At 30.2% G+C, this 18,933-nt stretch overlaps 1 protein-coding gene across 1 annotated transcript in view; it reads right to left on the bottom strand.

The window, feature by feature from the left end:
* Positions 1-10: 10 nt before the first annotated feature.
* Positions 11-18,933, bottom strand: part of LOC143250528 (uncharacterized) — a 62,939-nt gene continuing 44,016 nt past the window's right edge. The window contains exons 5-6 of the mRNA XM_076501201.1: positions 12,371-12,553; positions 11-1,389 (exon numbers count right to left, since the gene is read on the bottom strand). Coding sequence (XP_076357316.1) covers positions 212-1,389; positions 12,371-12,553 — 1,361 coding nt within the window. The 3' untranslated portion in view covers positions 11-211. The remainder of the gene's footprint in view (positions 1,390-12,370; positions 12,554-18,933) is intronic.

The raw sequence follows: 18,933 nt of genomic DNA, 5'->3' as shown, positions 1-18,933 counted from the left end.
ATCAACTATATTTCACTCTTCTAGTTGATTTTCATAAAATATAATTTCAACTATAGACCCATAACAATAATTCCAGAATGTATGTAAAGTTTCCGTTCCAATCACTTGCGATCCTTTAGAGAGTGGGATGGTTAAATAAATTATGACAGCTAAAACGCTTCATTTTCGACACGACAACTCAGCTACACAGCACCCTGTGTCTGCCAAAGCGCTAGCTGCTTCTGGTGCCGAAACTCACTGAAATGTTTACTGGGTGTAACACGGGGACACTGTTGCCAAGGTTGTTAAGAAATGGGCTTAGCAATCCAATGTCTAAAGTCAAAGGAATATAGAATGTGCCTTTGGGGTGAAGGGCAAAAATTGGTACACCCGAAGCTTGCATAGGAGGGCGATTATTTGAATAGGGAAGTGGGATATCCTTTTGAGGCGAATGGATGATATGTTTAGACATATAAGACGCTACATCGCTACCAGTGCTATAACCAGAAATGCTACTGCTGCTACCATTAGACCTTACAAAAGATGAAGAACTTGGATTGAATCCACAACTGCTACTGTTACTGCTGCAAGTATCCACAGTGCTGTAGCTGATATTGTTACTGCTGCTACCATTAAACTTTATTACAGTTGAAGACCTTGAATTGTCCCACAAACCAGTTGAAACGAGATCATTTTCAGGACAATCCTTCTCAGTGGCTTTCATTGATAAAATATTATCATTATGTCGATACAGCATTGAAGGAGTGAGATGAGTGTATGAATGCTCTATTGATCTATGAGGATTCAATGGTGAATGCCAATCACCGCAAAGTGGCTCGGAATTGTAATTCAAATGCTCAGGAGAAGAAGAATCCTCCGTAGGAGACATATGTTGCTGTTGGTTTGCTGTGAACCGTTCTTTAATATTTTTCTTGAATTTATAAACTTCCTCACCCTTGTGAAGACCGTGGGAGTTACCCCGTGGAGAAAGATGAGGAGTTGAGAGAAATGGGTATACATTCTTAGTACCTACATTCTCGCTGCTCTTATGAAAATGTTTTAGTGGGTGTTCAGGGTTCTGAGGTACCTTTCTGAATTGAAATGATTTTTGATTCTCTGTAACAGATTCAACGAGTTGTGATGGCTGAGAAGAGAGTGACCCTGTCTGAGGAAGCCCATCTGTGATACCACGAGAGGTATTAGCAGCTTTTAGTGAGAACTGTTTTCCAGATTCTAGAGTTACCTGCCTAGAAGGCTGGTAATAGCGGGCTATTCCAAGTGAAGAATTAGACTGTGGCTCATCAGAGGGAGTACTGGAAGGAGAGTAACAGTCAGTATCCATGGAAATTTCAAATGTGTTTTTTGTTGACAATGGAGAACGTATAATTCCTGCAGTCTGGTAGTGTGTACCTGAAATTCCCAATAATCTTACACGTTTAATTATGACATTACACGTGGTAATTTGTACCCTGATATTTTATACTTTTATATCCGATAATCAAAGAATAAATGTATCCTAACTGTATAGAACTATTCTTAAAAGTATAAGTATTTCAAAAATTATTTAGGTAACGAGTAACTGTAAAAACTATATAAATTATTGTATAATATTACATATACCTAAAGCTAATAGTGATTATCATCATTATTGTATATTCTATAAATTTAGACTAAGAGCAATAGACTTATCTTCTTACTACACCGTCTTATATTAAGATACTAATTTAACTAAATTCTTTAAATCAGCCCTACACGTATTTCATAGTTCAATAAATGAATACAAACAGCAACTTTCTTTTATCGTTATAAACTTACAAAGACATTTATGAATTATTTTTTATTTTGATGAATTAATCCAAACTGACTCTTAAGTACAGTGTTAAATAACATAATAAACGAACTCTAACCACATTCCTTCACAACATGATAAAAATTTCAAATGTATTGCTTTAATACTAAGATAAACCAATTCCAACTATATTTCTTTAATAGCATAAAAATTATAGATATTTCAGCTGTAACCTTTTCATAACATGATAAAACTAAATTCAGCTAGAGATCTTTCATAAGATTATCAACTAATTCAAACAAAGGTTCTCTGAAATCATGATAAACAATTACAACTATGTCCATAACTAATATGATGAATATGTTACAACTATCGTTCATTTGTAATGTGATAAATACATTCGAACTACAGTTATTTCATAATATGAGAAACTAGCTCCAATACAGATCTTACAAAATATGATTAACTTATTCTAACTATCGATCTTTCATGACATTATACACGAACTTCAAGTATAGTGCTCAAAATATAATAAACAAGTTTTAAACACAGATCTTTCATAACACTGTAAGCTACCTACTACAGTTCTTTCACTAAATTAAAAACCATTTTCACGTAAAATTCCTTCGTAACGTGAAAAATAAATTGGAACAACAGTTCATACTTAGGATAACAAACACACAATAAAAGCAGTTTTTCCATACCATAATAAAGCAACTCCAACTACAGTTCTTTCACATCATGAAAATAATTTCTAACTACTGCTCTTCCATAATAGTATAAACTAAGTAAAAATCAGTTCTTTTTTTAAAACAGCTTACTAGCTTGTACAGTTCTTTCATAAAACGATAATGTAATCCCATCTGCAATTCTTTTTTTAAACCCGTTTACTAACTCCTTAGTTCTTCCATAGCATGATAATGTAACCCTATCTGTAGTCCTTTTATTAACAATATGAATTATTGGAAATAGTGTGCTTTCATATCACTGTATACTACCACAAATAACAGATGTTTCATAACATGTTAGCCCAATTTCAACGACAAATGTTTATTAACAATATAAACTAACTCCAACTACAGTTCTCTTGCAATATTATAAACTAAATTTAAGAACATTTATTAAGAATCTTAATAATAAACAACTCCGTCTATGTTTTCATTTGATATGATAAATATGTTACAACTATCATTCTTTCAGAACAGAATATTATAAAGTAATTTCAACAACCATTTTTGTAACATAAATCACTTACTTCAAACACTGTTCTTTCAAATCATGATAGATAAATCTTTTCCGGCTGTGTCTGTTGATAACATTATGAATCAACTAAAACTACGGGTACCTTATAACATGATAAATCAAATCCAAGTACTGATCTTTCATAGCATTATATAATACTTTTGCTGCAGTTTTTCACAATTCTAACCGTAGTTCTTTCATGACATGATAAAAGAGCTCCAAAAACACATCTTTGATAAGCTGGTAAGCTAATTCCAACTAAAATTCATTAATGACATGATACATTTATTCCACATACAGCTCTTTCACAACGTTATAAACTAGCTGCAAAAACAACTTTTGATAACATAGTACACTAACTCTTACAGTTCTTTAGTAACATAATAGAAAACTACTGCATTACTTTAATAAGATGATACATTATTTTTATCTATTCTTATTTCATAACATCACGAAATAATTTCAACTACAGATGTTTCATAGCCTTAGAAACAAAGTTCAATTACAATTCTTTTAAAATATTTTAAATCAATTCCAAACACAGTTTAGAAAAAACATTTAAAATATTCCAACTAGAGGTGCTATAGAAAATAATAAAAAATTTAACATATTTTTCAATAACGTGGTAAAACGATTCGAAACGTTTTTCTCAAGATGATGAGCCAGTTGTAATCAATATTGTTCTTAGCAAGAAAAATCAGTTCCAGCTATAGATTTTTCACAACACGATGAAGTATCTCCAACAATACCTTAACCACAGATCACTTAAAAGATGATACAGTAACTTTAATTCCAGTTTTTAATTTTCCGATAAACGAACTCAACTATACTTGTTCATAACTAATTATAACTGCAAGTCTTTCATAACACGATAAACAAATAATAACTGCAGATCTCTAACTTTAACTAGAATTTAATTCATAATATCATAAGCTAATTCTAACTATGCTTCTTTCATAACATGATTAACTAATTCTAACCGCAGATCCTTCATACCATGATACGCTAACTCCAACTATAGTTCTTTCATAACATGATAAAGCAATTTTATTGTCAGCTCTTTCATATCATGAAACGATAATTCCAATCACACTTGTTTCACAACATAATAAAGAAAATCTAAGAGTTTTTCTATTAAATGATAAAAAATTTAACTATTGTTTTACCATAACAAGTAAAAATTTCCAACTATAGTTCTTTAATAACATAAACTATAATTACTGTGACTGATTTGCTGTCATATATCATATATTTACTACATATTTTAATACCGATGTCTGTTTAAGTTAAATTTATATTTAGAAATGCACATAACTTAAAGATTTAACAATGTTGTGAAATTATTGCCTATCCACTAACACTGTAGAAAATTCTCATTTATATTGTTGCATAAGCTGAAGTTTTCAAAATACTCTCCTCACGCTTATAAAAATAACAAATGCGACGTGCTAATAGACATATATATATATATTGGTTTGTTATAATTGGAATGCTATAAGTTTCGGAAGCTATAACTGTGATTGATATGATGCTTATTAATCTGGAACTTCAAATATTTGACCACGAATATCTATATATTTCAAATATTACATACCATATAACTTCAGAAAATTCACATTGGAGATTAGAAATTTTTACAAAAACATTATACAACTTCAGCAGTGTGGCTGGCGAAGGATGAAGAATACAGAGCTAACTACATCCCTTTTAAATTAATTGTATATGCATCTACTCAAAATCAATTTACTCATCGTAAACCCTTAATAAAATATCAAAGAAGTTCCAAATTAGATACAAGACTCAGTATTGTTTGTAAGTTTGTAAAACGTTTGTACACAGATCATTATTTATAAAACCATTAATGTAAATTGTGTTATTGTTTGTATATTAAATATATTTGCATTAGAATTTGTATTATCAATCTTGTTTGCAAATATTAGAAACTGGATACATATCAACATTTATATAATTTGTAGACCAAAATTACCATTTAACTCAATTTCGAACAGTTAGAAATTATATACATTATATAATACTACAAACTGTTCATAACATAATCAAGTTATTCTAAGTACACATCTTTCATAACATAATCCACTAACTTCAAAAGTAGTTTTCCATAAGACCTTAAATAAATTCCAGCCACAGCCTTTTCAAATTATGATAAACTAATAGCAAATACAATTCTTTCATAACATGATAATTCAATTTTAACAACAGTTCCTTTATATCATAATATATTAACTCCATACGTTCATAACAAGATAAACCAGTTCCAACAACTTTTCTTTGATGTCATGGTAAATCGATTGCAACTAGAATTCTTTCATAACAGGATAAACTAGTTTAAACTGATGTTCTTATATAACATAATGAAAAAAATTCTAACTACAGATTTAAAAAGAGAAAGGAGTATTAAGAAAGTCAACAAAGGCTATTAGCAGTTAAAGTAGAGATATATATTAAATACTTTTTAGGAAATCCAAATGATGTTATTAAAGGATACTAGTTTGATTTCACTCATATGAAATTGGAATTTTATGATTATCTACTTGGATTTGAGTTTGTTAAAAAGCCTTATGCATTGTGTAACTTGTCTAACAGCAAAGAAAAGTTTGATAACATATGCAAACATAATTCGAGTATAGATTTGAATGGTTTACTTGTGTCCAAATTTGATCCTAAGTGATTGAACATTTGATTTGCCAGGAATACAGGCATTAAGGAAAAAGAAACAAAAATAAAAATATGATATTCACTAAGATAGATAAAGGGAATAAGACTGTCACCATAAAAAGTACATTATGATAAACTCTCAAATTTATAAATTATATTACTAAGTTTTGCATTCTATAAAATATCTAAATAGATATGGGTAGATGTTTATCGCTGTTAAAAAGATAATTTTATAAATAAACTGTCAATAATATTGGAAGTTATAACCATAAATTAACAAAATTTTTGACCAACAGTTTAATGTAACTTATATGTAAGGAATATACTCTGAAGAAACTATTCAAATTAGAACATTTTCATGAAACCATAAATTATATCTAACTGATTTGCTGTATCGCAATTAAATAATTCCAGTGACTGTTATTCAGTAACATGTAGGCCCATTCCAACTAAAACTCTTTGATAACGTCAATAAAATCTCACAACAGTTTTTTATAATATAGAAAATTGATTCCAAATACAGTTCTTTCATAATATAACACAACAATGCCAATTGTACTTTTTCTTGATAGACCAGATGAATTCAAGCTACAGATTTTTTATCACATCATAAACTAACAGAAATAGATTTCTTTCATGATTTGATAAAACAATTCCAAATACATTTATTTCAAAGACAAATAAAAAATCTGATGTTATGTATTTTAATAACATGATAACACCATTTGCAGCTCTTCCTTTACATGATAAACCAAATCTAATAGCAACATGATAAATCGTTGTTTAATTTACATATAAAATAATTCCAAATAAAGTTTTTGATATCGTTATAAACTGCATCTCATTCATAACATCATAAACTTTAAAATACGATTTGGAATTTGCTGAGAGCATCAAACAATTAAATTTTGTTCGTAAAATGGTAATTCTTAGCTTTGAACAGTGAAAAATTTGAAACTAGAATTTATCAGAAACCTACTGAAAATGTAGGTTAATATTTTAATTACAATAATTTTGTACCAAATAAACTTAAACAAAACCTAATTAGAGCCTTGGTATGCAAAGCTTACCAGTAACACAGAATTATTGAAGTAACAATTTTTTTCCTATGAAAGTCATTTTTAGTATAATCAATAAGAACAAGAAGAAAGATTATACCTCTAAGTAAGATATATAATTGCATGAAAAATGATTATTCATATAACAATACCATTAAGCAGCAAACATGCCTTGAAAACAAAGAAAGAACACAAAACTTTCCAAAATTTATTTGTAACTAGAACTTTGGCTCATCCTTAAACCCATCGTCAGAATAAAGAACCATTTTGTATTCAAAGATAAACAAAGAAAAATCAAACCACCCGAATGTCGTTTATATGTACAAATACTCTCAGTATTCTAGAGTATATCTATATAGGATCTGCTACAAGAAGACTGGTGGATAAAATAACAGAACATACGCTATGTGGAGGCATTACACATTTTGAAACATATTCTAGTTTGTGAGATGTAACTACTGCATAGTTTAAAATTATTGGAATAACAGAAAATCATTATTACCAATAAAAGAGAGATTAGCTATTATAAATCTAAACACAAAACTAAATAGACAGTCTAGCATTAGAGAACGCTTATTGAAAGTGTAGTTAAACTACTAAGTATTTGTCTAACTACAAAACTTTCATAACATCGTGTACTATTCCCAAGTATAGCTCATGTATTACATGATAAACCAATGCCTACAACAGATCTGTCATAACATAGTACATTAACACCAGCTATTGTTTTTCATAATGTGATAAGTCTATTGCAACTACAGTTCTTTCATTGCATGACAAACTATTTCCCATTATATTTTTTTCGTAAAATTAAGAGAAACGTCTTCATACCATTTCATAGCAGTTCCAACAGCATTCCTATTATTACAAGATAAATGAATTTTAACTATAGATCGTCCACAACTTGATATATTAACTTTAACTTCATTTTCTGTTAATATGATAAATTTCTTCAAATTATTGGACTTTCATAACATGATAAATTGATTTAAAATACAGTTCTTTCATAACATGAAAAATGAATGTTAACTACTGTTGTTTCATAACATTAAATGATAACTCCAACTAGAGTTCTTTAACAGAATAATAAATTTCTTTCTTAACATAACAAACCTATCCACACCATTTCTTTCATAACATTTTAAAATAACTAAAAATATTTAAAACTTAACACATTAACCCCAATTCATTTTCTACATACCTTTATGCTAACTAAAACTACATTTCTTTAATGACCTCTATAAAAACTCTGATTATAATTATTTCAAAACATTAAAAAACATTTCTAATAGCATGTCTAATATATGTTACACTAAGTCAAACTACAGTTCTTTCACTACATACTAAACCATTTTCCAAGTGAAACTATTTACTAGCATGAAAAATCTGTTCCAATTACAAATCTTTCATAATACCATAAACCATCTAACAGTTTTTCCGTATCATGATAAAACAATTCCTACTACAGTTCTTTAGTATGGTGTGGTATACTAATTCTAACTACCATTCTTTCGTACCATGTTCAACCACTTCCAACTATATTTCTTTGATAAAAGAATACAGTTTCAAATACAGTTCTTTCATAACACAATACTCCAATTGTAAATGTAGCCTTCCATAAATCAATTAAAATTACAACTACAATACTTTCATGACAAGACAAAACAATACAAACTATGTATGTTTTATAGCAAGATGTGAGCTCAAACTACAGTTCTTTAATTTGATATACCCATTGCAACTACAGCCTTTCTTGAAAACAATCAAATAACTCCAGCTAAAGTTATTGCATAATATGATAAAATAATTACAACAGCAGTTACTGTATAATATGATAAATTAACTAAAGTAAACAAATTCCAAAAACAGTTCTTTTATAATATAGTTAAACAATTTCATTATATATCTTTTATAACATGATATATTAATTCACATACAATAGTAACATAACACGTTCAATGTTCATTGACAGCAAATACACATCTTTCACATCATGAACAATCAATTCCAAATACAGTTCTTTCACAACATAATAAACTAGCTTCATCTATAGATCTCTCATAACATAATATAATTGAATTCAAAGTACTAATATTTCATAACAAGATACATCAATTCAAACCACATTACTAACATAATATGTTACACTTACTACAACTACACTTCTTTCACTTCATGATCAACCAGTTCCAAGTACAGTTTTTCATATCATGACACGCCAAATTTCAGTACAGTTCTTTCAAAACATTAAACAGTATAGAATAACTCCAAATACAGCTATTTAATAACCTGATAAACATATTACAGCTACAGTGTACTTAAAACATGATAAATTAACTCAATTAAACGTCTTTCATAGTATGAAAAAACAATTTAAACTGCAGATGCTTCATAACACGATAAATCATTTCCATCTGCAGTACTTTAAAAACAATATGAAAGAATTAAAAAACAGATCTTTCGTAACAAGATACATTAATTGAAAATACAGTGTTTTGGTAATATAATATATTAACTGTGTGTATAACTCTATTATATGAACACCAACCAGTTACAACTACAGCTCTTTCACAAAATAATAAAGCAGTCAAAAGTTAATTCCTTAGGGAGTACAATAAATAAATTTAATCTATATTTCTTTCATAAAGTGATAACTTACTTCTACCTACAGTTTTTAAATAGCATGATCAACAATCTCCAACTACAAATTTTCCATAAAATGATATACAAATACAGTTTTTTCATGTTATAATGAATCAAATCCCCCTATATTTTGTTAATATCATAATAAATCTCCTACAATTCTTGCGTAATTCTAGCCAACTACAGCTTTTGTATAACATGATTAACCAATTACAACTATACTTCTTTCATAGAAACATTTTCCAATTCAAAGTAGAGTTCATTCATAATATGATAAATCAATTCCAACTACAGGTCTTTCATAACATGATAAATCGATTCCATCAATAGTGGTATGTTATCATACTACTGTTGATACAGCATTACAAGGGTTTCATTAGATTATAAACTAATCACAACTACAAATTGTTCAGAACATGATAAACTATCTTCAAATAGAAGTTTTCATACAATTACAAACAACTTACAAATACAATTCTGTCATATATAATAAACTAAATTTGATTAAAATTCCTTTATAACACGATAAACCAATTAAAAATACATTTATAACTGGAAAATGAAATAGCTTCAACTACATCATTCATAACATGATGTTTCAATTCAAGTCACTTTCACAAATTTTATTGTGAAATTTAATCTGTTATTGATTTATAATTTTAATTAAAAAGTAATTACTTGAACACGTTGTAAAAGGACTATAGTTGGAATAATTTTATTATATTATAAAATAATATTAGTTAGAATTAGTTTACCATATTATAAAAAAACTCTAGTTGTAGCTAATGTAACATGCCATGAAAGAATATTCATCAAACTTAGCTTATCATATTATAAAAGAACTGTAGCTGCAGTTGATTTGTTGTGTTACGAAGAACTTTAGTTCGACTTTGTTTATATTAATACGAAAGGACTATACTTGGAGATTATCATCTTATGATAAAACACTAGTAGACATTGGTTTATTATGTTATGAAAGAAATGTTGGTAGAATTGATTTATCAGGCTATGAAATAAGTGTAATTGTTTGTTTGTTTGTTTTTCTTAATTTCGCGCAAAGCTACACAAAAACTATATGCACTAGTCGTCCCTAATTTAGTAGTGTAAAAATAGAGTGAAAACGGCTAGTCATCATCACCCACCGCCATCTCTTGGACTACTCTTTTACTAAAAAATAGGGTGATTGATCATACATTATACCGCCCCCACGACTGAAAGGACAAGGATGTTTGGTGTGACGGGGATTTGAACCCGCGACCCTCGGATTACTAGTCGAGTGCCTTAACCACCTGGCCATGCTGGGCCTAAGTGTAGTTAAAACAATCTATGATACTGTGAAGGCGTTCTAATTAGAATTTGTTTTTTTAATTTTTGAAAGTATTGTAGTGTTGATATTGATATATTATAAAATATTTGTAGTTGGCATTGTATTATCATATTTTAACAGAAATATATTTAACAATGGTTTATAATTTTATAAGATCATTGTGTTTGGGACTGGTCCATAATGTTATAAAAATATAGCAAGAACTAATTGAATACGTACTGAAAGAACTGTAGTTGGAGACAGAGATACTGTGTTAAAAAGGAATAACAGATGGAATTGGTTTATCATGTTATTTATGTACTGACTATAGTTAGAATTGGTTTATTGTGTTATGAAATAAATGTAGTTGGAATTGGTTTATCATGTAACGAAATAGATCTATCATGTTATAAAATAAAGTACAGTTGGAATTTATCTTTCATCGTTTATCACGTTATAAGAGAATTGTAGCTAGAATTGATTTATCATGCTATGAGATAACTTGCTTTTATGTTATGATAAAACGTTTAGTTGAAATTGTTGATCCTGTTATGAAAGAAGTGTAACTAGAATTGGTTTATCGTGTTATGAAATAAGTGTAATTGAACACGATCTCTCAAGATGTGAAGAGATTCTAATTGCAATTTGTTTTTCAATTTGTGAAAGAACTAGTATATATTTGTTTCATATGATATAAAATATTTGAAATTAGAAATGTTTTATCATGTTATAACATAAATATTGTTGAAAGTGGTTTATGGTTTTATTAAATCATTGTACTTAGAACTTCTTTATAATTTTATGAAAAAAATTGCAAGAATTAGTTGATCATGTTGTGGAAGAAGTGTAGTTGGAGATAATGTATTATGTTACTAAACTACTATAGCTGGAATTAGTTTATCATGTTATTAAAGTGCTGTAGTTGGAATTGGTTTATCACGTTACAAAATAATTTTAGTTGGTAATGGTTTATTCTGTCATGGAAGAAGTATATCTAAAGATCTAGAGTTGGGTTATTATGTTATAAAAATTGTTATTGGAATTGGTTTATCATGTTTTAAAAGACTGAAAATCTGGTAGATAATAGTAAAAAGTACTTTTTATATTAGCTTATCATTATTTGAAGATTATAGATTGGAATTTTCAACTTTTATTGCTGCAGTGGCTAACTTCCTCTAGTACGCACCTCTAAGTCTGAAAAACTATAATTCAAACTAAAGTTAATTTATGATGATTTGGTAAACAATCTATAGTTATATTTTTAATATTATACTAATTCCAACTACAGTACAGTTTTGCACAGTATTTCGATTCCTTAAAGAAAGTAAACTTAAATTATTAATTTGCTAAACTACTCCAAATGTATGGTTTTATTTTTAACAACTTAAACTAATTATATATTTATTGCCTTAACATTGTTTTTCCTTAAAATATAAGTCTATGCACCAATTCTGATTTGCTAATTTAAAAGACTTATCATAGATATTTAGCATAATTTAATAAATTAAGATTTCATGTTCAATACTGTTTATGCGGTATAAGGTAATCCGTCAATATTAACGTGATAAATATTACTCAATATTATGCTATAAAAATTTTTTATCAAATGTAAACTTTACATGAAGTGTATAAATTCAGAAAATATCTTCTCATTATAATACACATATATCAACTCACCTTCACAAAGTTTATTATAATATTTTCGGAGATGGTGAACCAGCTGAACCCGGAGGTTATCACCAGAAAATATTCCATTCATTTCCGTTAAGAACTTTGTAGTTTCATGCATGCACTGTTGAAATCCCATGTAGTACTGCTGTTGTCCTTCATATTCTGATATCTTAGCTTCATTACAGTTAGCTAGTTTACCCAAAAAATAATTTATTTGTAGAACTAGGTTTCTTTAGTAACTACGCTGATTTTTTTTTTTTTAAGTTAGAGAATTTGACAATAGCAAAGTGTACAAACAATAATATATCATACTACAATACACTCTAAAATACATCTTGCAGTTTAGCCATTTTTAAGATTTTATCGTATAGATTATCACATTAATTACACCATTGAATGCAAGATTATTTGCTTTAATACAATATATTTTTAAATACAGAGTATTACTGCTCCGATCATTTGTTTTATATTTCAACTGATTTCTAAATTTAAAACTACTTAACTATTAGGTACGTTTAAGAAAACATAATGTATTCAAGTTTTTGCAAATAACCTATTTCAAATAATCAAACGTATGTCGACGAGGATGTTAAGAACTACACGACCCTTCTCAATATAACTGTTAAGTCGAAAGAATTTTGAAATACATATGTTAAGACAGAGTAGTGTGTCGTGCACCAAAACATTTTGCACGAAAAACTGTGTGCTATTAACAGGAGTGATAGTTTAGCAATTTTCTTTTCTATAGGTCAGACTGTGGTTTTCCAAACTATCCTATGCTTTCAGTGTAAGTGCTCTAGAAAACAATTACTTCACATACTGAATTTCAAGGCAATCCATTAAGAAACACAATACATAAAGTATCCTACATTAACTGAATTACACAATACATAAAGTATCCTACATTAACTGAATTACACAATACATAAAGTATCCTACATTAACTGAATTTCTTTTTTTCTTCTTCGTACTGATAACGCCGAAAATTTATTTGATAAACAACATACTTAACTTTGATGGATTTTCTTTAAACTTGATACACTGGCAGATGCTTAGAACCTACAATTAGGTGTGCATTTCATTTCAATATAAGTCATATGTGCAAAATTGTTAAACAATAAAATCTCAGTTTTGAGCAAAATATTAATGCATGCCCATACAAAAAGCCACACGAGCTATGGGTCTGAAAGTGTTACCACAGCTTCATCTAACATTAAAAGTGGACTCCTTCAAGTCTTTCTCATTCGATTTAAAGACAATTATTCAAAAGAATCAGGTTGGTTCTGTAAAATACAGGTCTATTTTTTCAAATAATAGAATTGCAAGTATTCTATCGCTGATGTTGCTTATTATCGATTTAATTTTCTTACTTGCTGTGGTTTGTTCTTGTGTATTGAGAAACAGTGTAAGCAAAATGTATTTCAGAACGGCTGGTATGGGTATTGACACTTTTGTTGATAACAAGAGAACGACGTTTCGACCTTCCTAGGTCATCTTCAGGTTAAGAACGTAAGAGTTTGAATGTGACCGTTGACAGACACATGTCTTAGGGACGAGAGTATAATCGGGTACAAGATTGTAGGAGACGTTGCAGATGGATGTCAGGTTATTAATTAGTATAGGTAAAAGTTGTTCCTTTATATTGGTTTAATTTTGGTTTTAGTTGCTGTAGAAGTACGCCTTTTTTATTTTGCATTTGTTTATATTTGGTTCCCTACTTAATGTCTGGGTGTCGTCTGCGGTTACGTTGTGTTTATTTGATTTGCAGTGTTCAAAAACGTGTGAAGGTGTTTTTTTGTGTTCTTTGAATCTAGTTTCCATTTTTCTTCTTGTTTCTCCAATATAGAAGTCGTGACAGTTGTTGCATTGTGTTTTATAAATTATGTTGATGTTGTGTTTGTCAGTGTAGTTTTTGCATAGTATGGACTTTAGTTTTGTACCTGGTTTTGAATAAATTTGGTGTTACTGGAATGTTGTGTTTTGTTATAAGTTTTTCCAAAAGTTGGTTATTTTTTTCGCTGATCTCGAGAACATATAGTATGCAGCAGTGTAAGGTTTTGTAGCTTGTTGTATCTTGGGATTTATTATTGTTTGTTTGTTGTCGGTCTAGGTATTTTCGTATAATTTTTTTACGGTTTTTTCTTGATGTTGGTGAAGTGTTGTTTTATTTTGTTGATTTCGTAGTTAATTTTATCGGGTGAGCATAGTTTTGTGGCTATGTTTATTTGGTTTCTTAATATATTTAATTTTTGTTTTGTTTCTGAGTCCCAAGGAATGTATAGTCCAGTATGGGTGATTTTTCTGTGGATTTCTGTTTTGAATTGTGTGTCAGTTCTTGTAATTTTAAGGTTAAGAAATAATATTTGATTGCTTTCTTCCTGTTCATATGTGAAGTTAATGTTGGGATGTATAGAGTTAATGTGATTGAAAAAATTAAGTATGTTTTCTGTAGATTTGAATCCCGCAACCGTGTCATCTACATATCTGTACCAGTATAGTGGTGGATGTAATACTGTGTTAATTGCTTGTGTTTCAACTTGTGTCATAAAAATATTGGCTAGAACTGGTGATACTGGGTTGCCCATGCTTAGGCCATTTGTTTGTATATAGTTTTGGTTGTTGAACACGAAGTTTGTCTTTATCGTGGTGAATTCTATGAGGGTTGCTAACTGGTTACTGGGAATTTCTATAGTTGGGTTAGGGTCTCGGACATAGAGTTCTAAGGCTATCTTGCAGGCTTCAGTGGTTGGAACTTCTGTAAAAAGGGATATAACATCGAAACTGGCCATTAAGGCTTTATGATTAAGTTGATTTAGATTAGACTTGAAATTAAAAGAGTCTTTGATGAATGAGCTGGCTGATGTTACCTATTTGGAGAATGCCCATGCTATGTATTTACCAAGATTGTAATTAAACGATTCATATCTGGACATTATTGGTCGTAATGGACAATCTGGTTTATGAGGTTTGGGGATGCCGTATATTTGCGGTGTACGTGAGTCGGTTTTACGTAGGTAGGAATAAAGTGTTTGTGAAATTGTGTTGGCTTTTTTCATTTGTAGTAGTAATTTGTTCAGTTGCGTCTCGTGTGTCTTTGTTGGATTTGTGTGTATTGGTTTAAATTTGTTCGTGTCTGATAGGATGTTATTCATTTTTGGATGTATTCATTCGTGTTCATTATGACTATAGCGTTACCTTTATCTGCTTTTAGAATTTTTATGTTTTGTCTTGTTTTAGGTTTTAATAGAATTAATGTCTCTTTTGTAAGGTTGTTTTTAGTTTTCTGTTTTGTGAGAAAATTCTTTGAAAAAATCGTTTAAGATGTTGTTTTTTGGTGTTTCTGGAAAATATAAATTTGTAATTTTTACCTGGGAAGTTTGGCTGTTGGATGTCAATAAAATTATCTAAGTTGTCTTCTTTCTGTTGGTTGTGTTTGGTTGTTTCCTTGTTTTTCTTCTCTGTAGAAAGTATCACAAGTCTCCTGGCTAGGTCTTCTAAACATGTTTTGATTTCTATGGTTGGAATGTACCTAGGTGCTATTGCGAAGTTGAGTCCTTTGTTAAATAGATGTTTCTCGTCTGTGTTTAATTGACGGTCGGATCTGTTAATTATGAGGTTAGTCAACGGTTTGTCGTTTTGGTGTCTTTTCTGTTGTTTGCATCTTAGTTTTTCTAGTTTTTTGTTGTGGCAGATCTTTTTGTCTCTGTCGTTCTTAGTATTGAGACAAATTATATATTCAAACATCTAATACCGCCCTCTACATTTCGACACACAGTTACACAACCCCTTTCAAACATGTGGTCAGCTTCCGGTCAGTTACCTCTTTCTTCGTGAACCTGACGATGACCGAAGAAGGTCGAAACGTTGTTCGCTCTTCTACGTAAAATATTTTCTCAACCCAAACGAGCCGTTTTTGCATATATATTTCTCTACAAGTGGGTTTTCTCGACATCACTGATTTACAAGATTAGTTACACCTTGTGAATACAGGAAAGCTGGACCTATGACTTCTGACGGCAAATCTTTCGTTTAGTTTGTATAACCAATTTATGATGAGATTTAAGTTTGAATTACTATTAGAATGTTAATATTTATGTTCACCTGTAAGTTGTTTTTTAACATTGTATTTCCCTATGATATTAGTTCACCAATACTTGTTTTTTGTTTATAGGACTTATAAATAAATTTAAAACCAGGTACTGTCTTTTCTATGGCATCTTTTGCCTTCGCTAGATAAGTTTGCATATCTAATCTGAGATTCAGCATCAGAACTACTACTGTCGTTGAAATTATTACCACTCAGAACATCACAGTGAAATTTTCTAAGATTTGGTTTTATTGGAAATACAAATTTAATGAAAGTTACATATTAGTGGAATTATTTTCACTCGAAGTGTCATATATATATCCGTATATAATATTTTCATGCATTTAACAAGTAAAGGTTTGGGTAAAATACCTTATACGTATTTTGCAATTTGACTCCATTACAGTAAAACGGTTGTTCAGACTAATGTCGAAAGTATAAATTGTTTACACTCATGACATTAGTGAGCATGAGCAGTTGAACTGTTCATGAACAGTCGGAGTTATACTCAGATCATTTATGAGATCCTAACAACTAGTGTTAATTACTCTTAAACTGCTTACAAAAGATAAGAGATAGATATATTTTTCACTAAAATGATAAAATTGCTAATTGATGAAAACAAAACAATAAGAGCCTTCCAACAGAAGTGAAATTTAAAACTGACGGGGTAACAATGTTTGACCATCATTGTCTTTTTATTTACCCAACTTCAAATTGTATTGTATATGAAAGTTTTTAAAAATTAGGCTGGACCTGGCATGGCCAAGCGCGTAAGGCGTGCGACTCGTAATCCGAGGGTTGCGGGTTCGTGCCCGTGTCGCGCTAAACATGCTCGCCCTCCCAGCCGTGGGGGCGTATAATGTTACGGTCAATCCCACTATTCGTTGGTAAAGAGTAGCCCAAGAGTTGGCGGTGGGTGGTGATGACTAGCTGCCTTCCCTCTAGTCTTACACTGCTAAATTAGGGACGGCTAGCACAGATAGCCCTCGAGTAGCCCTGCGCTAGCCGTCTTTAATTTAGCAATGTAAGACCAGAGTGAAAGCAGCTAGTCATCACCACCCACCGCCAACTCTTGGGCTACTCTTTTACCAACGAATAGTGGGATTGACCGTCACATTATAACACCCTCGACTGAAAGGGCAAGCATGTTTGGTATGACGGGAATTCAAACCCGCGACCCTCGGATTACAAGTCGAGTGCCTTAACCACTTGGCCAGTTCCAAAGAACTCCTTTCATAATATGTCAATATCAAGCATGCAAAAAATACTACTGCAAGATATATTTTCATTGTTTTAAGTTACATCTTTGCTAGAGGAAGTTAATGATTATAATGGTATAATAATCCGCAAGTGAGAAATTTTATTAAGCATGAAAGAAGAAAGATATATTATAATGAGAATCAGTGGGTAATGAATGATTATACTATCTACAATACCATTTACTATAATATACAGAATAAGATAATCTATGGTGTCCATATTTATTATCATTACTGTGGGATTGAAATAATTACTCTTTTATTATCCCTTGCTGTCTGATTATGATATTGAGTTATGTGACAGCCAACCAATGCTACGAGGTAACAAAATAATACTGTCAACTGGACAAACAAAGGAGTTTATCTGTTAAATCCTGTCTTTCTTTCTTATTACTTGATTACTTCTAGTCTGATACTGGAAGAACTGGCAATGAAAACTATCAAAATATGCTTGTGAATTTTGTTACTCCAGATAGAATTAACTGATAGTATTAATCAATGGAAGAGAAGTTTATTTTAAACCTACTCTTCCTTGCGTAGTGTTACATCCTGTGGATGTGATGTATAGCTTTCCAATGTCTCCAAGAGTTTCTAGAGTAGCTATGTGCATAAGAATTTGGTAACAGAAGCTTGCTAAGGCAACACAACGAAAATATATATCATATGATTAGACTGTAAAAGAACAGATACTGCAATGTTGCGACTAAGTGTTGTTGCGAAACATTCCAGCTGCATAATAACAGTTGGGATCCACCTAGATTTAACTAATAACAAATACTCATGTGCGAAGAAGGTGTGGCTAGAAAATAATTGAGTGTGCAACTTAAAGGAATTAAATCTAAATTAGCATCCAAACTGTTGGCTACCTTTACAGCATTGATAAAAACTACAGCAAATATCTATTCATTAGTTAACCAGGTAAGGGGGCGGATGGATAAAACTGAATAACTTTGTACATGTAGCTTATATTTAGATGAAATTTGATAACTAATTGTAGATTGTAAAGATCTTTTTTTTTTTCAAGTATAAAAATTCTCCGATGTACCAGATTAGCAGAAAACTCGATAAAATGTAATGATGTCACACTACAGTAAGATAAAGTAACCACTTTTCTCTGAAGTTTCAAGAAAACGAGTTTTATTTGGTGTTTATCATCATAAGAATGTCATAAATGTGTTTTAATTTGATCAGGTTGAAATGTAACTGAAATGTCAGTTTCT

The sequence above is a fragment of the Tachypleus tridentatus genome, chromosome 5 (genome assembly GCF_004210375.1).
Source record: "Tachypleus tridentatus isolate NWPU-2018 chromosome 5, ASM421037v1, whole genome shotgun sequence".
NCBI classification, from domain to species: Eukaryota; Metazoa; Arthropoda; class Merostomata; order Xiphosura; family Limulidae; genus Tachypleus; species Tachypleus tridentatus.
The sequence above is the reverse complement of the archived record's forward strand: the minus strand, read 5'-3'. Positions and strand labels throughout refer to the sequence as shown.